We start from the raw sequence: 25,000 nt of genomic DNA on the forward strand, positions 1-25,000 counted from the left end.
CCGTTTTTTTGTTTTAATCTATATAATATATACCACTCTACATCAGTGTACTTATATATATATATATCCTTTATAACTTTATATAAAGAGATGGGTGATAATATAGTTACATTTTGCAGAGATACAAACAATCAGGCAGTTGAGATGTCATTTACTATAGTATCACTATAAACTACTGTATGTATACATTGCAGATAAAGTTAGACATACTGCAAAAAAATGCTTTTCTTAGTATTTTTATCAAATTCTTAAATCAAGAAGCAAATGCCTGAAGTAAAATAAGATAAGAAATTCTCTCTTGTTTTCTGATAAAACCTTTTGTTTTTTAAATAAGTGAGTTGTTGCTTAAAACAAGCACAATTATCTGCTGGGGTAAGAAAAAAAACTTCATTCAAATGGTAAACTAGATTATTTTTCTAACCCCACTGGCAGATCATTTTGCTTGTTTTCAGCAAAAAATCATTTTTTTAAATCAGGAAACAAGATGGAATTTCTTATGTAATTTTACTTTAGGCATTTGCTTCTTGATTTAAGAATTTTTAGATATTTGGTCTGGAAACAAGACAAAAATACTAAGTAAGAAAAGCATTTTTTTGCAGTGATATATATCCAACTTTGTATATAGAGCCGGGTGATAATAGGGTTTTACCATATAAACAACCAAGTAACGTGATATAGTATTTGGCTTTTTGACATGTTCAAGGGTGAGAATACATTTTTGTGCGCAAAAACAAACAAAAATAGTGACTTTATTCAACTCTTCATGTTCTTCTGTTTCTCTGAGTGAATTCACGTAGTGTAACAGCGCAGCGCTTCTGGGTTCTACATCAGAACGGAGGCTCACTATTGGCCGACGCTGGTCATGTGTGTGATGCTGGCCAATAGTGAGCCTCCGTTCTGATGTAGAACCCAGAAGCGCTGCGCTGTTACAGTAACAGAGAAGCCTATGGAGGAGTGAGACAGCTCTCAGATTTCATCAAAAATATCTTAATTTGTGTTCTGAAGATGAACGAAAGTCTACGGGGTTGAAACGACATGAGGGAGAGGAATTACTGACAGAACTTTCATTTTTGGGTGAACTAAACCTTTAATGTAAACTCTATTGGAAATCATTTGCTGCCTACTCATTCACTTATGAGTGTTCACTTGAGTTAGGATGCTGTCTATGTAGGCAGTGTTCAGCAAGACAGCAGAATTTACCATCAGAAACTTCTCTACAAATGAAACCCCAAAGCTTCAAACATATTTCCCAGCCGGCAATAACATTTTTGCCACATCAGGAAGCACATGATGGAACTTTTTAAAAAGTGCTCGAGTGCAAAAAGCAAGGGATTCTGTGTTCAGCTTATACCTCAGACAAGCCCAGTATATTTCACACACTTCTTCAGTTCTGAGAGGAATGAATCCACAATGCTCATATGCTGTCGCTTATCTATTTAGGATTTCTCACTTCACAACTCATTGAGCAAAAGCCTGCTCAGCTGCTCGGCTCTTTCCGGCAGCTTTTCTCTTCTCAGGAACGGGACGGTTCAAATTATTGCATTCTTCTGTGGGTCGAATGTGACGTTTGAATTGTGTCAGCATATTAGAGATGATTTATACACACAATTGAGCTGATATGGCAACACAATTGCTTCCTATTCTGGATGAGCAGCAATGTGGAAATATGTATGGACTCAATGTTTATATTTATGTTTCATACAGTGTCTATCCAGCTTTTAGGCTCCACCCACCCTTAGAGAAATTACAGAAGAAACCGCCTGGTAACAGAAGCGGGGTGGGGGGTTGAAGAAGGACCGGTTCACAAAATCACAAGGTCTGAACGGGGTTATTATAGTTACTAAAATTAAAACCATGAACAATTGTTTTGTAACTAAAAAAAAAATAATAGTAATTTTTAACTGAAATACAGTAAAAAAATAAATAAATTTAACTAATTTTATATGCAAAATTTCTCATTATCATTTTGTTTAACTTGATGTGTAAAATAATAAAAAATAAAACAGAAAAAAATTAACATGACAAAAACTTTACCTAAAAGTTTAATTAAATTAGAAAATATAGAAATGAATTAGTACAAATTGTAATAGTATCTCAATTATACTAAAATAAAACTGCTTTTGACAAGTCAGTCAAGTGCAAATAACATCTGCCAAGGATTTATATCATCTGCAAATAGCATCTAATTAATATTTGTACTTGACATTCACCTCAAAACCTGCAATTTACTGTATTCTAAATTAAAATATGAAAAAAAAAAGTGTCTTACAGTATTACTGTATTGAGAATCAATCATGAGAATAACAGGAAATACACAAGAATATGAGGATGCATTACGGAGACTTTGAAGGGTAAATGTTGTCATATACAAACCACATCATATGTTTGATTTTTCTTAATGCAATACTTTTATTTATTTGTGTGATGTTTTTGTGAGTGAGATTCTCTCCTTTATGGAACGACAGCACAGTCTGAGATAAGCTGCTGTTACAATAATCCTGCGCTAGGGTAAAGGCCTGAGGGGGGGGGTAGCAGTGTTCGCTGTTATCTAACCCAGCATTATGTGTTCAGCCGGAGAGGAGAAACTCAAACGCTGGCTGTCACACACACACACACACACACACACACACACACACACACACTGAGATGTTCAATCACAGCATGGAAGAGGCTTACCCTCCGCTATCTCCAGCTCGAGCTCGGGGTTTCCTCACACCAGAAACACAAGGGTATTTGATTTGCTTATCAATAAAGACTTAAACATTAAAAAAAGAATTGACATTCAAACTCGGACGTGGACATAATGATGTTTAATCAGCTGCACCATTAAATCAATGAAACTTTAAATATATATATATATATATATATATATATATATATATATATATATATATATATATATATATATATATATATCAAAGTATGCAAATGCAGTTTGGCTTGATAGCCTTCTTCAGGGAATATAACAAATATAATAACTACATACTGAGTTGACCAATTAATATTTAGGAGGATTAAAGGGAATAAAAATGATGTTCTTCCTCAGTGTTTCTGTCTTGTTTTACAGGACAAAAAAAAAACATTCTTAAATCAAGATGCATTTACTGGAGCAGAAGCAAAATGACTGAAGATATTAAGTCTTGTTTTCTGAAAACTTGAGTTTATACTTAAAACTAGAACAAATATCTGCCAGAAAAATACACTTTTTTCCACTTTAAATTAAGTGTATTTTTCTGACTCCTACTGGCAGATATTTGTTCTTGCTTTAAGCACAAACTCAGTGCATTTTAATTAAGTTTCCATAAAACAAGAAGACTTAATATAAAAAAATAAAATAAAAAAGTTAATTATCGTTCAATTATTTAAATTTGAGGATCCCTGTGGAGAAACTGAATGGAGTGTTTACCTCCACAACGGGTGCAGGTCGAGTGTGTGTGTGTATGGCACGCCGTTTTAACTTTTATTCATTTCCAGGATACTAATTCTTGATATCAACAATTCAATTTTCACTGGTTAAAATGATAGTTATTGATATCAGGAATTAGATTTCTACTATAACAATGGCAATTTTTGATATCAGAAATTGTATTTTCACTAGTGAAATGTCAAATGCTGCCATTCAAAATCCATTGTTGATATCAAGAATTGATTTCTTACTTGTTGAAATTCCAATTTCACATATCAGAAACACATTTCTTACTAGTAAAAACCTTTATTCTTGATATCAACAATTGAATTTCTGCTAGTAACAATGTTAATTTTTGATATCAATAACTCAATTTTCAATAGTGACAATGTTAATTTCTGATATCATGAATGTGATTGTTACTAGTAAGAAAGCCGTTTTAGATATCTGAAATAATATTGATATAATTTTCAGATATCAAAAATGAAAAATGTTACTAGTAGCAATTCAATTGTTGATATCAAGAATAGACATTTCAACTAGTGACTATTGAACTATTAATTGATATCAACAAGTGATTTTGAATGGCTGCCTATGGTGACATTTCACTAGCGAAAATATAATTACAGATATCAACAATTAAATAGTTGATATCAAGAATCAATTGTTATAATATATTGCAAGCCGTTTTAAAGCTGCCGTCGGCAAAATTTTTTTGATCACATTCAGTGTAATCGACACTATAATCCGACAGAACAACATAAATAAGATGGTTTTAGAAAAAACCCCGAGCTTCTAACTCCACCTGGAGCGTGTTATTTGTTTTGCAAAAATCCAGCGCTCCCGGATCATCGGGTCCAATCAGCGCAGGGGTGTGTGAGATCTGACTGTCAATCACAGGTCGTGCACACGCCACAGATCCCCCCTCACTCGCGCACGTTAATATCACACGCCACGCCTGAAGTTCGCCTGGAGATTGCATGAAGCGTGATGGCGGAGAGAAAATCTACTAACAAGCTTCCAATTCCTCGGTTATTGCTATCTATGGATAGATTAGCCAGGGCAGCCTACCTCCGAGTCCATGGTGTTGATAGATGCTGAAGAGACGGACGCGTTCACAGAAAATCAGGTACACACGCACAGTGACGCACTGACGAGCACGACCTCGATGGGAGGGTGCTCGCTGGTAGTGGGGAGGGGCATGAGAGTTGTAAACATTCAAAATTTTGGCTAATCGACCCAATCTGCCAGACTTGCCGACGGCAGCTTTAACATTTAATCATTTAAACCGACTAGTCTCTATTTTCATGCTACTAGTACTTATTTTTTAGATACTAGTATCTATTCCATTAAGTAGTAGTACTTATTCATTAGCTACTAGTACTTATTCATTAGATACTAGTACTTATTCATTAGATACTAGTACTTATTCATTAGATACTAGTACATATTCATTAGATACTAGTACCTATTAAATAGATACTAGTACTTATAAATTAGATACTAGTACTTATTCATTAGATACTAGTGCTTATTCATTAGATACTAGTGGTTATTCTTTAGGTACTAGTGCCTATTCTTTAGATACTAGTGCTTATTCTTTAGGTACTAGTGCCTATTCTTTAGATACTAGTGCTTATTCTTTAGGTACTAGTACTTATTCAATAGATACTAGTACTTATTCATTAGATACTAGTACTTATTCATTAGATACTAGTACTTATTCATTAGATACTAGTACCTATTCATTAGATACTAGTACCTATTAAATAGATACTAGTACTTATAAATTAGATACTAGTACTTATTCATTAGATACTAGTACTTATTCATTAGATACTAGTACCTATTAAATAGATACTAGTACCTATTAAATAGATACTAGTACTTATAAATTAGATACTAGTACTTATTCATTAGATACTAGTTCTTATTTATTAGATACTAGAACTTATTCATTAGTTACTAGTACTTATTATTAGATACTAGTACTCATTCATTAGATACTAGTACCTATTAAATAGATACTAGTACTTATTCATTAGATACTAGTACTTATTCCAATAGTGACTAGTAACTATTCTTTTGTTACTAGTAACAAATATTTTTTTTTGCCATTGACTTCTATGGGGATCTGTCATTCAGATATCAACTATTCAGTTCTGACTAGTATGTATTCCAATTGTGACTAGTACATATATATTAGATACTAGTAGTTATTTATTAGGTACTAGTACTTATTTTTTAGATACTAGTAACTATTACTAGATACTAGTATGTATTCAATAAACACTAGTACTTATTCAATAGATACTAGTACTTATTCATTAGATACTAGTACCTATTAAATAGATACTAGTACTTATTCATTAGACACTAGTACTTATTCAAAAAATACTAGTACTTATTCAATAGATACTAGTACCTATTTATTAGATACTAGTATTTATTCAGAATGTTACTAGTAAGATTTTTTATTTTACTAGTCACAACTGCTTTTTTACTCGTCTTATGTTATGACTAGTCAGAACGGCCACTGGATAGTTCAATTAAAAATCTTACTAGTAAAATAAAAAATCTTACTAGTAACATTTGGAATAAATACTAGTATCTAATAAATAGTTACTAGTATCTATTGAATAAGTACTAGTAGCTAATTTATAAGTACTAGTATCTAATTAATAGGTACTAGTATCTAATGAATAAGTACTAGTATCTAATGAATAAGTACTAGTAGCTAATTTATAAGTACTAGCATCTAATTAATAGGTACTAGTATCTATTGAATAAGTACTAGTATCTAATGAATAAGTACTAGTATCTAATGAATAAGTACTAGTATCTAATGAATAAGTACTAGTATCTATTTAATAGGTACTAGTATCTATTTAAGAGGTACTAGTATCTAATGACTTAGTACTAGTATTTATTGAATACATTCTAGTATCTAGTAATAGGTACTAGAATCTAAAAAATAAGTACTAGTACCTAATAAATAACTACTAGTATCTAATATATATGTACTAGTCACAATTGGAATACATACTAGTCAGAACTGAATAGTTGATATCTGAATGACAGATCCCCATAGAAGTCAATGGCAAAAAAATTTATTTGTAACTGGTAACAAAATAATAGTTACTAGTCACTATATGGCAAGCCGTTTTAACATTTAATCATTTAAACCGACTAGTCTCTATTTTCATGCTACTAGTACTTATTTTTTAGATACTAGTATCTATTCCATTAAGTACTAGTACTTATTCATTAGCTACTAGTGCTTATTCTTTAGGTACTAGTACTTATTCAATAGATACTAGTACTTATTCATTAGATACTAGTACTTATTCATTAGATACTAGTACATATTCATTAGATACTAGTACCTATTAAATAGATACTAGTACTTATAAATTAGATACTAGTACTTATTCATTAGATACTAGTGCTTATTCTTTAGATACTAGTGCTTATTCTTTAGGTACTAGTGCCTATTCTTTAGATACTAGTGCTTATTCTTTAGGTACTAGTACTTATTCAATAGATACTAGTACTTATTCATTAGATACTAGTACTTATTCATTAGATACTAGTGCTTATTCTTTAGGTACTAGTGCCTATTCTTTAGATACTAGTGCTTATTCTTTAGGTACTAGTACTTATTCAACAGATACTAGTACTTATTCATTAGATACTAGTACTTATTCATTAGATACTAGTACTTATTCATTAGATACTAGTACTTATTCATTAGATACTAGTACCTATTAATTAGATACTAGTACCTATTAAATAGATACTAGTACTTATAAATTAGATACTAGTACTTATTCATTAGATACTAGTACTTATTCATTAGATACTAGTACCTATTAAATAGATACTAGTACCTATTAAATAGATACTAGTACTTATAAATTAGATACTAGTACTTATTCATTAGATACTAGTTCTTATTTATTAGATACTAGAACTTATTCATTAGTTACTAGTACTTATTATTAGATACTAGTACTCATTCATTAGATACTAGTACCTATTAAATAGATACTAGTACTTATTCATTAGATACTAGTACTTATTCCAATAGTGACTAGTAACTATTCTTTTGTTACTAGTAACAAATATTTTTTTTTGCCATTGACTTCTATGGGGATCTGTCATTCAGATATCAACTATTCAGTTCTGACTAGTATGTATTCCAATTGTGACTAGTACATATATATTAGATAGTAGTAGTTATTTATTAGGTACTAGTACTTATTTTTTAGATACTAGTAACTATTACTAGATACTAGTATGTATTCAATAAACACTAGTACTTATTCAATAGATACTAGTACTTATTCATTAGATACTAGTACCTATTAAATAGATACTAGTACTTATTCATTAGACACTAGTACTTATTCAAAAAATACTAGTACTTATTCAATAGATACTAGTACCTATTTATTAGATACTAGTATTTATTCAGAATGTTACTAGTAAGATTTTTTATTTTACTAGTCACAACTGCTTTTTTACTCGTCTTATGTTATGACTAGTCAGAACGGCCACTGGATAGTTCAATTAAAAATCTTACTAGTAAAATAAAAAATCTTACTAGTAACATTTGGAATAAATACTAGTATCTAATAAATAGTTACTAGTATCTATTGAATAAGTACTAGTAGCTAATTTATAAGTACTAGTATCTAATTAATAGGTACTAGTATCTAATGAATAAGTACTAGTATCTAATGAATAAGTACTAGTAGCTAATTTATAAGTACTAGCATCTAATTAATAGGTACTAGTATCTATTGAATAAGTACTAGTATCTAATGAATAAGTACTAGTATCTAATGAATAAGTACTAGTATCTAATGAATAAGTACTAGTATCTATTTAATAGGTACTAGTATCTATTTAAGAGGTACTAGTATCTAATGACTTAGTACTAGTATTTATTGAATACATTCTAGTATCTAGTAATAGGTACTAGAATCTAAAAAATAAGTACTAGTACCTAATAAATAACTACTAGTATCTAATATATATGTACTAGTCACAATTGGAATACATACTAGTCAGAACTGAATAGTTGATATCTGAATGACAGATCCCCATAGAAGTCAATGGCAAAAAAAATTATTTGTAACTGGTAACAAAATAATAGTTACTAGTCACTATATGGCAAGCCGTTTTAACATTTAATCATTTAAACCGACTAGTCTCTATTTTCATGCTACTAGTACTTATTTTTTAGATACTAGTATCTATTCCATTAAGTACTAGTACTTATTCATTAGCTACTAGTGCTTATTCTTTAGGTACTAGTACTTATTCAATAGATACTAGTACTTATTCATTAGATACTAGTACTTATTCATTAGATACTAGTACATATTCATTAGATACTAGTACCTATTAAATAGATACTAGTACTTATAAATTAGATACTAGTACTTATTCATTAGATGCTAGTACTTATTCATTAGATACTAGTACCTATTAATTAGATACTAGTACCTATTAAATAAATACTAGTACTTATAAATTAGATACTAGTACTTATTCATTAGATACTAGTACTTATTCATTAGATACTAGTACCTATTAAATAGATACTAGTACCTATTAAATAGATACTAGTACTTATAAATTAGATACTAGTACTTATTCATTAGATACTAGTTCTTATTTATTAGATACTAGAACTTATTCATTAGTTACTAGTACTTATTATTAGATACTAGTACTCATTCATTAGATACTAGTACCTATTAAATAGATACTAGTACTTATTCATTAGATACTAGTACTTATTCCAATAGTGACTAGTAACTATTCTTTTGTTACTAGTAACAAATATTTTTTTTTGCCATTGACTTCTATGGGGATCTGTCATTCAGATATCAACTATTCAGTTCTGACTAGTATGTATTCCAATTGTGACTAGTACATATATATTAGATAGTAGTAGTTATTTATTAGGTACTAGTACTTATTTTTTAGATACTAGTAACTATTACTAGATACTAGTATGTATTCAATAAACACTAGTACTTATTCAATAGATACTAGTACTTATTCATTAGATACTAGTACCTATTAAATAGATACTAGTACTTATTCATTAGACACTAGTACTTATTCAAAAAATACTAGTACTTATTCAATAGATACTAGTACCTATTTATTAGATACTAGTATTTATTCAGAATGTTACTAGTAAGATTTTTTATTTTACTAGTCACAACTGCTTTTTTACTCGTCTTATGTTATGACTAGTCAGAACGGCCACTGGATAGTTCAATTAAAAATCTTACTAGTAAAATAAAAAATCTTACTAGTAACATTTGGAATAAATACTAGTATCTAATAAATAGTTACTAGTATCTATTGAATAAGTACTAGTAGCTAATTTATAAGTACTAGTATCTAATTAATAGGTACTAGTATCTAATGAATAAGTACTAGTATCTAATGAATAAGTACTAGTAGCTAATTTATAAGTACTAGCATCTAATTAATAGGTACTAGTATCTATTGAATAAGTACTAGTATCTAATGAATAAGTACTAGTATCTAATGAATAAGTACTAGTATCTAATGAATAAGTACTAGTATCTATTTAATAGGTACTAGTATCTATTTAAGAGGTACTAGTATCTAATGACTTAGTACTAGTATTTATTGAATACATTCTAGTATCTAGTAATAGGTACTAGAATCTAAAAAATAAGTACTAGTACCTAATAAATAACTACTAGTATCTAATATATATGTACTAGTCACAATTGGAATACATACTAGTCAGAACTGAATAGTTGATATCTGAATGACAGATCCCCATAGAAGTCAATGGCAAAAAAAATTATTTGTAACTGGTAACAAAATAATAGTTACTAGTCACTATATGGCAAGCCGTTTTAACATTTAATCATTTAAACCGACTAGTCTCTATTTTCATGCTACTAGTACTTATTTTTTAGATACTAGTATCTATTCCATTAAGTACTAGTACTTATTCATTAGCTACTAGTGCTTATTCTTTAGGTACTAGTACTTATTCAATAGATACTAGTACTTATTCATTAGATACTAGTACTTATTCATTAGATACTAGTACATATTCATTAGATACTAGTACCTATTAAATAGATACTAGTACTTATAAATTAGATACTAGTACTTATTCATTAGATACTAGTGCTTATTCTTTAGATACTAGTGCTTATTCTTTAGGTACTAGTGCCTATTCTTTAGATACTAGTGCTTATTCTTTAGGTACTAGTACTTATTCAATAGATACTAGTACTTATTCATTAGATACTAGTACTTATTCATTAGATACTAGTGCTTATTCTTTAGGTACTAGTGCCTATTCTTTAGATACTAGTGCTTATTCTTTAGGTACTAGTACTTATTCAACAGATACTAGTACTTATTCATTAGATACTAGTACTTATTCATTAGATACTAGTACTTATTCATTAGATACTAGTACCTATTCATTAGATACTAGTACCTATTAAATAGATACTAGTACTTATAAATTAGATACTAGTACTTATTCATTAGATACTAGTACTTATTCATTAGATACTAGTACCTATTAAATAGATACTAGTACCTATTAAATAGATACTAGTACTTATAAATTAGATACTAGTACTTATTCATTAGATACTAGTTCTTATTTATTAGATACTAGAACTTATTCATTAGTTACTAGTACTTATTATTAGATACTAGTACTCATTCATTAGATACTAGTACCTATTAAATAGATACTAGTACTTATTCATTAGATACTAGTACTTATTCCAATAGTGACTAGTAACTATTCTTTTGTTACTAGTAACAAATATTTTTTTTTGCCATTGACTTCTATGGGGATCTGTCATTCAGATATCAACTATTCAGTTCTGACTAGTATGTATTCCAATTGTGACTAGTACATATATATTAGATACTAGTAGTTATTTATTAGGTACTAGTACTTATTTTTTAGATACTAGTAACTATTACTAGATACTAGTATGTATATGGCAAGCCGTTTTAACATTTAATCATTTAAACCGACTAGTCTCTATTTTCATGCTACTAGTACTTATTTTTTAGATACTAGTATCTATTCCATTAAGTACTAGTACTTATTCATTAGCTACTAGTGCTTATTCTTTAGGTACTAGTGCCTATTCTTTAGATACTAGTGCTTATTCATTAGATACTAGTACTTATTCATTAGATACTAGTACTTATTCATTAGATACTAGTACTTATTCATTAGATACTAGTACTTATTCATTAGATACTAGTTCTTATTTATTAGATACTAGTACTTATTCATTAGATACTAGTACTTATTCAATAGATACTAGTACTTATTCATTAGATACTAGTACTTATTCATTAGATACTAGTACTTATTCATTAGATACTAGTACTTATTCTTTAGATACTAGTACTTATTCAATAGATACTAGTACTTATTCATTAGATACTAGTTCTTATTTATTAGATACTAGTACTTATTCATTAGATACTAGTACTTATTCAATAGATACTAGTACTTATTCATTAGATACTAGTACCTATTCATTAGATACTAGTACTTATTCATTAGATACTAGTTCTTATTTATTAGATACTAGTACTTATTCATTAGTTACTAGTACTTATTATTAGATACTAGTACTTATTCATTAGATACTAGTACCTATTAAATAGATACTAGTACTTATTCATTAGATACTAGTACTTATTCCAATAGTGACTAGTAACTATTCTTTTGTTACTAGTAACAAATTATTTTTTTTGCCATTGACTTCTATGGGGATCTGTCATTCAGATATCAACTATTCAGTTCTGACTAGTATGTATTCCAATTGTGACTAGTACATATATATTAGATACTAGTAGTTATTTATTAGATACTAGTACTTATTTTTTAGATACTAGTAACTATTACTAGATACTAGTATGTATTCAATAAACACTAGTACTAAGTCATTAGATACTAGTACCTATTAAATAGATACTAGTACCGATTAAATAGATACTAGTACTTATTCATTAGATACTAGTACTTATTCAATAGATACTAGTACTTATTCATTAGATACTAGTACTTATTCATTAGATACTAGTACTTATTCAGTAGATACTAGTACTTATTCATTAGATACTAGTACTTATTCAATAGATACTAGTACTTATTCAATAGATACTAGTACTTATTCATTAGATACTAGTACTTATTCCTTAGATACTAGTACTTATTCAGTAGATACTAGTACTTATTTAATAGATACTAGTACTTATTCATTAGATACTAGTACTTATTCATTAGATACTAGTACCTATTAATTAGATACTAGTACTTATAAATTACATACTAGTACTTATTCAATAGATACTAGTACCTATTTATTAGATACTAGTATTTATTCCGAATGTTACTAGTAAGATTTTTTATTTTACTAGTCACAACTGCTTTTTTACTCGTCTTATGTTATGACTAGTCAGAAATGCCACTGGATAGTTCAATTAAAAATCTTACTAGTAAAATAAAAAATCTTACTAGTAACATTTGGAATAAATACTAGTATCTAATAAATAGTTACTAGTATCTATTGAATAAGTACTAGTAGCTAATTTATAAGTACTAGTATCTAATTAATAGGTACTAGTATCTAATGAATAAGTACTAGTATCTAATGAATAAGTACTAGTGTCTATTGAATAAGTACTAGTATCTAATGAATAAGTACTAGTATCTATTTAATCGGTACTAGTATCTATTTAATAGGTACTAGTATCTAATGACTTAATACTAGTGTTTGTTGAATACATACTAGTATCTAGTAATAGTTACTAGTATCTAAAAAATAAGTACTAGTACCTAATAAATAACTACTAGTATCTAATATATATGTACTAGTCACAATTGGAATACATACTAGTCAGAACTGAATAGTTGATATCTGAATGACAGATGCCCATAGAAGTCAATGGCAATTTTTTTTATTTGTTACTAGTAACAAAAGAATAGTTACTAGTCACTATTGGAATAAGTACTAGTATCTAATGAATAAGTACTAGTATCTATTTAATAGGTACTAGTATCTAATGAATAAGTACTAGTATCTAATAATAAGTACTAGTAACTAATGAATAAGTACTAGTATCTAATAAATAAGAACTAGTATCTAATGAATAAGTACTAGTATCTAATGAATAAGTACTAGTATCTATTTAATAGGTACTAGTATCTAATGAATAAGTACTAGTATCTAATGAATAAGTACTAGTATCTATTGAATAAGTACTAGTACCTAAAGAATAAGCACTAGTATCTAAAGAATAGGCACTAGTACCTAAAGAATAAACACTAGTAGCTAATGAATAAGTACTAGTAGCATGAAAATAGAGACTAGTCGGTTTAAATGATTAAATGTTAAAACGGCTTGCCATATAAGTACTAGTATCTATTTAATAGGTACTAGTATCTAATGAATAAGTACTAGTATCTAATGAATAAGTACTAGTATCTAATGAATAAGTACTAGTACCTAAAGAATAAGCACTAGTATCTAAATAATAGGCACTAGTACCTAAAGAATAAACACTAGTAGCTAATGAATAAGTACTAGTACTTAATGGAATAGATACTAGTATCTAAAAAATAAGTGTTTTTTGTTTCTCATTTACAGTAACCTAGTTGTATCAAATGTAATGTATCCACTTTTGTCCATACAATTTTGTTTAATCCGAATTGTACGTATGTATTAAAGGAACACATTCATGCTTGAGTTTGGTCTTAAATGATTTGGCTTATTTAAACGAACAAGAATTTAAGAACAATCACACCAGGATATATTATATATATATATTAAAAAGTGTTAGCCCACAGATACATTTATGAGGGTTTAATTTATTGCAATCAACAAATGATAACAATTAGTAAAAGCCACAGTTTTAAAGCTTCGCAAGGTGCAATTTATACGGCGAGTTGAAGTTTGCTGTAGCTACTGTATATAGGCCTACACGAAGTGAATGCCAGCAATCATTCAGTCAGTGACGAATTAATAAAAACATTATGAATTTAACAAAACGATACACAATTGTAGTTTAAGTTCGCGCTGAAACTATATTTACCTTTTTTGAAATAATCCATTAAATCTGCTGAGAAACGAGGAGCGTGAAGTAGAATGAGCAGTTCCACGCGCATGCCTGGGAAACTCATGAATATTCATGTAGGCTCCGCCCACTGCCTCTACAGATGCACAACTCACTTTTGCCCCACATTTCACGGTGCACTTGGTGCAAAAGGGAGAGCGCGCGAAACTTGTCACTTGAAAGCGAAAAACAGTGTTTGAGATTCGTGGCAGCAGATTCAAGCAGCTGTAGTTATGTACTTGTGTTTGTGCTAGAAAAATATACAAGACATTTGTGAGAAAATATTCTACAAGTGTGCAACTCTCATTGGATGAATTCACATACTGATTTGCAGATGAGCAAAATTTCTCCGTGACTTCACATTTCTTGATGCGGGGTGTAAATGCGTTTTGCACCATATTCACTGCAGCAACTGTGGCAAACATGTGAGCGTATGAGTTTCTTAATTTGTGATTTGTAGAATAGGATTTGTGCACCTGCAATGAAGAATTTGAGAAGGTGTAACTGTTGTGTTGTGTTTGTGGAAGATAAAAAAAAGTCTACAAGTTTGCAACTCTTAAAACATTTCTCTCTGTGACTTCAAATTTACTGATACACATGTGTGGCTATTCTCTACAACTACACATTCCACTGTCACAGGCGTTCAGTAGTTTTGCACCAAAAATACCTCCATATTTGCTCAGCACACAGAACACTGAGAGATGTGTGTGTTATTGTCTCACCTGTAGAGCTTGCTCAGCACACAGAACACTGAGAGATGTGTGTGTTATTGTCTCACCTGTAGAGCTTGCTCAGCACACAGAACACTGAGAGATGTGTGTGTTATTGTCTCACCTGTAGAGCTTGCTCAGCACACAGAACACTGAGAGATGTGTGTGTTATTGTCTCACCTGTAGAGCTTGCTCAGCACACAGAACACTGAGCTCAGGCTGAGAACATCCGATCAGCTCATACGCTTTCCTCACACACACAACATCTGCACAGAAGACACGGAGAACAAGCATTTGTGTGACTCTCTGTGTGACAACTAACCCCTCATGATGCGTTTACACTCGACTAACAATACAAGATAATAAAACAAACACATTCAATGAATTATCGGCTAATAAACACGTAACGTAATTTAACGGCTAACGTTCACGTTACCTCTTTTCTCCTGAGCTTTTAACAGATATTGTCGAATACGAAGATCCATGTCACGTCATCAGCCGCTCTACAGCAGCTCAGCTGTTAAAGGTAAGAAGAGTTCAAAGACAAATATTGATTTTTATCCAGGTTTTCGTTTACGTGTTTTGTTTATGTTGAGAGCGTCAGTCAGGTGAGTAACTAGCGAGTGTTTGGACGCGTCTCGTAGCAACGGGACGCTGAACGGAGAGCGCTCAGGGTCAAACGCGTTTTTCTACAACAGTCCAGACTCACGACATCTGGTTACAGAATCTGTAATCACGTTTAATATTACTAACCAGATGGAATGGAATATACACACAGATTAAAAGTAACTGTACATATAAAAAGGTGCCTCGGCATCCATAATGGATCTTCAAACTGTCATTAAAATGCCGAATATTTTAATATATTACTTTTATTTAATTTTTTTAATAATAAAAATGCAACCTATATGCCTTTCCTCAGATCATCCCCAGAGGAGAAAAAAGTTAAAAATCACAATATTAATCTCATATTTCTCTTGTTTGGTAGATGTTTGGTAACTGGAGCCTAATGAGGGATCGCATCTCATTAATGTAATAATGCTGAGATTTACAGTCGAGCTCAGAGTTAGAATGGCCTCAGTAGAGCTCGATTCAGTAGAGTCTGTTTAAACCCGCCAATACAGTTTATAGTAGCAATCTGAATGTACTCAATTACAGAGAGCTCTTTCGTTCCCAGTTGGTTCGTACACTGGTGTGCAGTTCCACATCTAATGGGCTCTTTGGGGATGAAGTGTGTAGAGTTAATCCTGCAGTTCTGTGTCTCTGACAGCTGAGAGATCAGCATCACAGACTCACACATTCAACACTTCAGTGTGCTGTTGCAGCAGGTTTACTGCATGCTTTAGGGGTCAGAGGTCAAGTACGAAATGCAATAAAGAAATAGAATAGAATAGAATAGAATAGAATAGAATAGAATAGAATAGAATAGAATAGAATAGAATAGAATAGAATTTTATGCTGCACCAAAAATTGCCCTCAGTGTGTGAATTTGTTGAGATTTCTTCTGAATCTTTAGATGAGACAAATGTGAGCGATCCAGAGTCTCTAGCAGCTCGTGATGTTGTTGAGATCTTTCTAGATTATTTAGAGGATAAAAATGTGAGAGTGTTAGAGTGTTAGTCTCAGGAGACAAGTATGAGAAGCAGGAGACTCAAGCAAAAGTCTCCATTTAATGTTAAAGTAACCTCATTTTTGTCTTGGAGAAACATTTTAGATGTTAAAGAGATATCATTTTTATTTCCTCTGGGAATGCTTTAGAATCAAGGCTGCTTATGAAGTGGATGGTCACATTGTTCTCTGTTGGGAAATGATTTAAATTGTCAGGGTTTATGTGCGTTTTGTATGGGTAATAATACGTTTGACAAACTTTTCACAGACTTGTGGAGTGAAAACCTTGTAGAGCAATCTTCAGCCAGTCATCTCTAGATTCCATCAGGCCAGTCTGTCTGTCAGATGTGAAGTGATTCTTGCCTTTGTCTTCTTCACTGGTCTATGACTCAAACAGCCTGGAGAATGAAAGGCTCAGATGTAATTAACACTTAACACAGTTTACTGCAAGCAAGTGAAGTGGACAGATGTTTGCTGAAGTGTCAGTGATGAGACTCCCACTGACAGAGTCCGCCCGCACACAAACTCATCTTCACTCTTTAAAGACACTGCATTTTATTATTGCCAGTTTGATATAACATAACGAGAGAACTCTCTGATATGAATACAAGTAAACTCTACTTTAGCTGTGGAGAATTACTGCGTTCTTGAAGTCAACATGAAATCATCACCTTTCCTCCTAGTTTTAAGGCTTGTTCACAACAAGGACGAGAACTAGAACGATACAGTTCTAAAAATTATTATGTTATTATAATGAGAATATAGAGACACAATTTATGATGGATAAAATCCTGCCATTCATATCCTATTTTACTCTGAAACCCTTCATATTATGTCAGATATCAGAACTTTAAGTGATGACATGATGATTCCGTGGCTTTGAGGATTAAATATGTGCGGTTAATGAATCAATGAAACACATTATCACATTATCAATAAAACACAGTTTTGCACACATTATCAACGTATAAGACCAAATCTGTGTAACTTTGTGACATAATGAATGAAATGATTGAGTAACTCTAACTTAAACCTTTTCAGTTAACAGAATACATTTTTTTTACTTACAAATCTGATGCAATGGCATATAAAATAACCAAGCAACATTTAAATGAATAATATATACGTACAAATGATACACAAGAACTGATTTTTGCTCACAAATAAATCATTCTCAAATCAACTCCAAGCATCGCAAAACAAGCTACCAAACTTGACAAATACATCAACAACAGCAACAGGAAGAATAACTGGCACAACCTTATAAAGTATGTGGTGCATGATGGGAACATCTGTACTGTAAACTCAGTAAATATAACAAACAATCCTGAGTAATGTATAAGTTAGAGCTTCCATGCATGCGTGTGTACAAATGTAGAATATTTTATTATTGATTGTAGAAAAAAAAAAAACTTTTCTGCATGTACTGTACATCATATGTTAGAGGGGCTTGCATGACCTCTGACCTTTTGAAGATGTCAAGACAGACTGTGATGTTAATTCATGGTAATCGACAGACAGAAAGGATTAGATTCCCTTTACCTATTGTGCAGATGTGTTTTAATCTGGAGTGTGTTTTAGGAAGACTTGCATGAATAACCAGCGGAACTGATCAGGATTGATGTGAAGAAGATCGAGTCTCAGTCGATGTGAGTCTGTCGTCTGGATTGACGGGATGTCATGTCTGTGTGACTCTCTGATCTAAACACCGTTTGCTGTGTTAAAGCCCTAGAGGATGCTCGAATCATCTCAGTCTGAGAGATCAGATCAATTCATATAAAAACGCTGCTCTTCACACATTTATTCCTAAAGTCAGCATAGACAGTTTTCATGCATGCAAATGTTAATGGCATCCAGGAATCGATCATTCAATCACTGCTAGATTTGCCCAGCTATAATCTGCTACTGTAAGTGTGGACATTAAGATAATACAGACATAACATCATGATTTTCTGTAAAGCTGTTTTAAAACTATATACAATACAAGTAAAAATTGAAAATACACTTTGTAAAAAGTGTCTCAAAAACATTCCCGGGTCCAAATTATCCAAACAAAATAATAAATAATATAATATAATAATAAAATTACAAGCTGTTTTAGGACCACGTATATCTTAACAGCCCAAAAACAGTCGTTATGTGTAATCCAATTCAGTTTTTCAATGTTTGAAATAAATACATACAAATATACATGTATTTGTTCTTGCTTTAAGTACAAACTCACTTCATTTTGATACATTTTTCAGAAAACAACACTTAAAGGAGACATATCATGCTTTTAAATCGTTCCTTTTTACGTATAATCATACATTTGTGGTCTATATAAAGCGGAACTGCAATGCTTGGGTCTGAATTCCTCATTATTATAGCTGCACAGGGCCTTCTACCCCTTTTCTGATGTGCGTCTGAGAACAACTCGTTTTGGTGCGGTCTCTTTAAATACAATTGAGACACTTCATACCCCGCCCCCTCTCCAGGTTGTAGCGGTGACACTCGGTTCAACTCCACCCCGTTCTACCATTTTTGTAGTTTGATAGCAGAGATACGATTATCTAGCGGCACAGAAACGTTTTATTCACACATTATTAACAAAATGTCAACAACGGAAGACTTGTCCAGCCAACCTTACATGTTCGAGCCAGAGTCGGAGCCGGAGCGAGATGAAAATGAAGACGACGAACCTGCAGAACAACGTCTTCATATGGATGTATCGCAATGGTGTGTTACTGTATTTACACATGAAACTTTGGTCTTCCGACCTTTTACCACCGTGTCGATTTATTTTGATTAATATGTCCGAGGGAGAGAGAGCAAGACAGCGCCTAGTTTGGAGACGGTGAAGTCTTGTTTACACTTTCGCCTGGCTCCGAAGAGAGTGTGCGCGCGCGACCGGGTCTCTCTCTCTCTGCTCGTTCTTTCAGTTAAACATGCGCCCTGTCACAAGCGCAGCAGTTCATCTACATTAGACGGTGTAATGAAGCGTGTGGGTTACTACATCCAACAACCCAACATTTTAACTTACCCTCTCGTAACTTCTGCATCCTTTAGCTTGGACTACAAAATTGCAGCGAGAAATAAAAATGGCGGATTGCTGGAAGTGTTGGGCCGGAAGTCGATGTCCTTATTTGCCAGTTCCGCTGCAAATACCGTGACGTAATAGTTCAAAAAACGTCATAGAGAACAGAAAAATCTGAACCGGTTGAAAAATATGACCAAAACAGAATATAAAGATATCAACGAAGCACCTGAAGAGAATAATTTCTACTTTTCTGTAATTCTAAACACTCCAAATATACAACAAAATGCATTTAAGGGCTAAAAAAGTGGATTTAGCATGATATGTCCCCTTTAATATCTTCAGTCATTTCGCTTCTCCAGTAAATGTATCTTGATTTATGAATGTTTTTTTCATGAACACAGTTTTTTGTTTGTTTGTTTGCAGTGTATTTATCACGTTATAAAGATAACTTTATTTTCTAGCGTTTGTCTCTTGATTGTTCACTGTATAGAGCAGTGAAGAGTTTGCAGATGATGAAGAAGCTTGTATTCATCAGTGATACAGACACACTTTGACACGATGGACACTGAATGTGAGTCAGTTGTTCAGTTTGATGACTGATTAGCCGGAGACACTGTTTTTAAGTCACTTGTCATTTAACGCATGCATTCTCTTTCCGTTTGCGGAGTTTGAAAAGTGCAGATGTACTGTATGTTATTCATGATGACCATCCACTGACCCGACACCCTAAAGCTGACTTCAATATTCATATTCCTGACAGCTTCTTTTGACCTGAAATAAAGCAGTTTATGTGTGACTAAACATCTGCTGAGATCCGTAGACATCCACTGACCACAAAAGCACAAGAAACGTGTGTTCCCTTTCGAAAGGGAACTCGCACTGTGTCGAATGAAGCTTTGGGGAACGCCTCAGGTGTGACAGGTGTCTGAAATCACTATCAAATCACAGCAATCACACTGACCGGCGACAGCCTATGAATCATTAACGTGAATGATTAACGTGCGACCTGGATATATATATATATAAAGGCGTCTTGCAAACATGACAATCATCCTTTTCGTCTTCAGGGACTGTTCCTTCTGTAACACTACAGGATTACAGGTAAGAAAATAATAATGAAACGCACAGAGAAGACTGATTGTTTTCTGAAGTGTGCCGACCCGTGCCCAAGGTTTCAGACGCCGGGTGACACACATGAACTGTGCGTTTTCTGCCTGGGTGAAGAGGTTCTCGAGGGTTCTCGCCACCGGTGCAAACTGTGAGCGTTTTTCTCTGAAAACGCTCCGCTCTCGAGTGAAGAGGGCTCAGCGGCTGGACCTCGTGGTTCAGGTCCCGAGGAAGAGCGGCGACTCGCATCATGGGGTTCCCAGATGGAGCTTGTCGATCCCCTTGAGAGGGGTGTAAACCTCTCAGACGATTCGGCGGCTGACGAGAGTGAGCTACAGGGGGATGACGAAGACTGTTCTCCTACTGTTCCTGCAGCGAGTGCTCTTCAGGACGAGCAGGAGATGGTTGATGGTCAGGTAGATCCTGAGCCCTCTCAGCACTAATGATGTCATGGAGCGCGCCGCCGGCAGGCTTGATGATCGGTTTCTCCCCGGCCATAGGCGTAGGGTAAGCCTTCCATTCCTTCCTGATCTTCACACAGAGATCGAGAGGGCATGGAAGAACCCATACTCTGCCCGGATCCACCGGCATCAGTGGGCTAGTTTCGCTGATGTTGAGGGGATCGGAGAGTATGTGTCGATGCCGCCCATTGACGAGACGTTTGCGAACTATCTCGTGTCTGAGAGCTCCAACCCTGCCGTCCAAACCGCTCAAGACAACAGCACGTTTTTGTTGCAACACCAGTGTTGCAAGCGTACCAGGCCGACCTGCTGCGGGATCTTGACCAGGAGGAAGGGATGTCTCCTGAGGTGGTCACTGAGCTGCGCCGTACCACTGATCTTGCTCTCCGGGACACCGAACACACTACTGCCGCGATCGGTCGGTCGGTCGACAGAGGCATCTGTGGTTAAACCTGGCAGACATCGGGGAGAAGGAGTCGATTCGCCAGTCTAACCCTCTGACCTTTGTGGCACCTCCGTGGAGGCGGTGGTTGGGAAGTTCAGGGAGGCGAAGGTGCGCTCAGCTGCTTTCAGGACCTGTATACCGCTGAGATCCGGGTCCACGCCCAGGCAGGCAGGAGGGCCTAACTCTTCACGGTCTGAGGACCGTAGACAAGGCCAGAGAGCCAGTGTCGCCCGCTGTGCGTCCCCTCCCATGGAGGAGCAGGGCACAGAAGAGGCGTGACTCCCACAAGAAGAAGGATCTGAGGTAGGTTATCCAACACAAGCGCTCACAGCATCAGTGATGGATCATCTCCCCGGAGGGCCTCATTACATCACAGCCCTCTCTCCTCTGTTCCCGACTCCCCAGGCGTTCCTTACATCAGGCCTGGGGTGGGCCCATGATGAGAATGATGTTCTCGGCTTGGTTAGTGAGAGCGCCTCTTTCAGGCATGTAAAGTGGTGGATCCGAGGTTCATAGAGAACCGTCTGGTGAGTCTTCACTCCGCACGCCGCAGGTGAGCTGACTGGTCTTCTTTAAGGAGCTTCTTTATGTGTAACTGACATTAAGAATGTAATTTTCCTACAGACTTTGTTCCCTGTATAGAAATTGGGGAGCATGTTTGATTAAGGAATAAGGTAAGGTACATTTTGGATTGTATATTTATATTAGTATTAGTATATGTATATTACTATAGTACAGAGACTAGTATATATATATATATATATATATATATATATATATATATATATATATATATATATATATATCATTCTTGTGTTTGCAGCATGTTTGAGCTTCAGCAAGAACCAATGAGGTTCATTCATGTTTATGTTTGCTGATCAATGTTTATATGTGAATAAAAGCCTAAATTCAGTCTGTGAAATATCTCAGATTTAATTTAAAATATTCAAAATTCAAAATCATACAGAGTATTGTTAAAGACCCCCTGTAGTCAATAATTGTATTCCTTAAAACTCATCTTTGATTAACAAAATTACATATTTAAATGTTTTTTTGTTTAAAAAAAGTCTACATGTCTTAAAATATCTTGACTGTAACTCGACACTCTTGCCTCACTTAGTATGCGTGGTTCTATGAATATGCAAATGAGCCCCGCCTCCACTCACTCACTCAGCTCAGAGATCCACTGGTTGACGATCACACGTTGATCTGATTGGTTACAAGGTAGTTTGTGACGTCAGAAACACCAGCGATTTCAAAGCATGTGTTTGAGACTGTCTTTGGTTCACTGCAGTTTTAAGGAGAAAATACTCAGCAATGGTGTCGACTTATGAACTTACACATGCTTTGTCTTAAAGTTTAAAAACACCACATAGACACATAAACTACATTAAAAGCTGGATTTTCACCACAGGGGGACTTTAAAACACTAACTGATATTGCAGCCTGTCCCAGTTATAACATTACATACATTTAACAGAATTCCACTTAAAATCAGACAGGATAAACATAACTAAAACAACAGCACATCTACTAAAATCAAACAAAGTTATTTCATTTAATAAAACCATGAGATCTAACCAGCTAAACCACGAGCTCTAACCAGCTAAACCATGAGCTCTAACCAGCTAAACCATGAGCTCTAACCAGCTAAACCATGAGCTCTAACCAGCTAAACCACGAGCTCTAACCAGCTAAACCACAAGCTCTAACCAGCTAAACCACGAGCTCTAACCAGCTAAACCACGAGCTCTAACCAGCTAAACCACGAGCTCTAACCAGCTAAACCACGAGCTCTAACCAGCTAAACCACGAGATCTAACCAGCTAAACCAGCTAAACCACGAGCTCTAACCAGCTAAACGAGCTAAACCATGAGCTCTAACCAGCTAAACCACGAGCTCTAACCAGCTAAACCACTAGCTCTAACCAGCTAAACCACGAGCTCTAACCAGCTAAACCACGAGCTCTAACCAGCTAAACCACGAGCTCTAACCAGCTAAACCACGAGCTCTAACCAGCTAAACCACGAGCTCTAACCAGCTAAACCATGAGCTCTTCATTTCAATATGCAATATAGGTCTTTCCAAGATGGCAGAGCTATTGATGTAGTCTCTGAACCAGCCAAATTCATCATCATCAAGGCATTTACATCTATGATAAGTGCAAATGATTCACTCCTGTAGAGCCTCTAGAGCTGAACTCCTGTGCTTGATTCAACTGCATACTCATTTAAACAATTCAGAAGCTACTAGCTTTTAAATGTGAACTTAATAGAAAAATGCAACAAAAAAAAAATGCATTTAATCCTTCTTACCAACACTGATGTAAAATAATCCATGAAACAAATGGGCCATATAATCCAAGGATGCAATCAATAAAAAAACACACAAATGTTTGCACACCAGGGCTGCGTCAGCCCCGACAAAACGTTGCACAACGTTTTTTAAACAGAAACGGTGATGCGTTGAACACACTGTTCTGATGACGCAAGAGTTGCAACTATGGCAGCTGAGAAGGCCATTCTTTGTGTTCTTTGTGAAGAATTTTCGGAGCCTGATGAAGTCGGTATAAAAATATGTGTTTAATACTACAAAATATGGCCGATGTTACAGTTCTACCAGAAAGACTCGGGAGATAAATTGATATAACAAGCGCATGTTTATTAACAGCCCAGCAAGCATAAATTTATAAAGTTCTTTGGCGTAGGCCCCGTCCTTAGCGCACAATGCGAGGGTAGCGGAAGCTGCATATCCTGCCTGAAGACGAAGGCAGGGGCGCAGCCGACCCCCTGGAAGTAAAGGAAGGGACCATCCTGGTTGTGGTGGGGAGGATGGAGGGAAAGGACCATCTTGGAGGTGGTTGGGGAGGATGGAGGTAATTGGCGCCGTCAGTATCTGCGAACTCAGACGAATGTAAGTACCATTCTTTTATACTGAGAGTGTTAACACATGATTGGTTAGAAGTGAGTTAATACATGACGCGCTGATTGAGTCTTCCTGGCAGAACTTAACGCTAAGCTTACATTTACTGCATTTGCCGCCCAGAACAAAAGAGAACATCCCAATCGAGT

At 34.0% G+C, this 25,000-nt stretch overlaps 1 protein-coding gene and 1 long non-coding RNA gene across 2 annotated transcripts in view; one reads left to right on the forward strand and one right to left on the reverse strand.

The window, feature by feature from the left end:
- The window catches only part of cfap46 (cilia and flagella associated protein 46), a 120,051-nt gene extending 104,131 nt beyond the window's left edge, over positions 1 to 15,920 (reverse strand). Inside the window, exons 1-2 of the mRNA XM_082153249.1 lie at positions 15,725 to 15,920; positions 15,469 to 15,554 (exon numbers count right to left, since the gene is read on the reverse strand). Coding sequence (XP_082009375.1) covers positions 15,469 to 15,554; positions 15,725 to 15,773 — 135 coding nt within the window. The 5' untranslated portion in view covers positions 15,774 to 15,920. The remainder of the gene's footprint in view (positions 1 to 15,468; positions 15,555 to 15,724) is intronic.
- Positions 15,921 to 19,471: 3,551 nt separating this feature from the next.
- LOC309486292 overlaps positions 19,472 to 25,000 on the forward strand; it is a 431,359-nt gene continuing 425,830 nt past the window's right edge. Inside the window, exon 1 of the long non-coding RNA XR_014201461.1 lies at positions 19,472 to 20,256. This is a non-coding gene — a long non-coding RNA (uncharacterized lncRNA). The remainder of the gene's footprint in view (positions 20,257 to 25,000) is intronic.

This window comes from Leuciscus leuciscus (genome assembly GCF_965113295.1).
Source record: "Leuciscus leuciscus genome assembly, chromosome: 22".
NCBI lineage: Eukaryota > Metazoa > Chordata > Actinopteri > Cypriniformes > Leuciscidae > Leuciscus > Leuciscus leuciscus.